The sequence below is a fragment of the Chaetura pelagica genome, unplaced genomic scaffold (genome assembly GCF_000747805.2).
Source record: "Chaetura pelagica isolate M959 unplaced genomic scaffold, ChaPel_1.0 scaffold2022, whole genome shotgun sequence".
Classification (NCBI taxonomy): Eukaryota; Metazoa; Chordata; class Aves; order Apodiformes; family Apodidae; genus Chaetura; species Chaetura pelagica.
This window is the reverse complement of record NW_009952468.1, coordinates 34,421-34,734: the sequence shown is the minus strand read 5'-3', so window position 1 is coordinate 34,734 and position 314 is coordinate 34,421. Positions and strand designations below refer to the sequence as shown.

The following is a 314-nucleotide window of genomic DNA, read 5'->3' as shown; positions in this document are numbered from 1 at the left end:
CGAGTCCGGGGGCGACACAGAAGAGCCGGCGGCCGCACACAGGCGCTCTGCGGGTTTTAGCTTTTATTAAATAAAATATATTAACATATACTCTCTCCAGTGCCCTCCCTCCCTACCCCCCCAGGTTAGTAGCTAGAGCTGAACCCCAAAGACACCCCCCCATGCACACACTAAGTGGGGGGACTGTGCCCCTGTTCCCAGGCCAGTGGCCCCTCCCAGTATGACACTGGAGGAGGCTGGAAAGACATAATCCCCCACCTTACCCCCCAGAATCTTGCTGGTTTGAGGGGGGGGTGCCAGTTCTGCTCCTCCCC

The 314-nt window shown here is 58.0% G+C and overlaps 1 protein-coding gene across 1 annotated transcript in view; it reads left to right on the top strand.

Moving 5' to 3' along the window:
- The window catches only part of DCAF8 (DDB1 and CUL4 associated factor 8), an 8,772-nt gene extending 8,636 nt beyond the window's left edge, over positions 1–136 (top strand). Inside the window, exon 12 of the mRNA XM_010008594.1 lies at positions 125–136. Within this exon, the coding sequence (XP_010006896.1) occupies positions 125–136 (12 nt within the window). The remainder of the gene's footprint in view (positions 1–124) is intronic.
- The last annotated feature ends 178 nt before the right edge of the window (positions 137–314 follow it).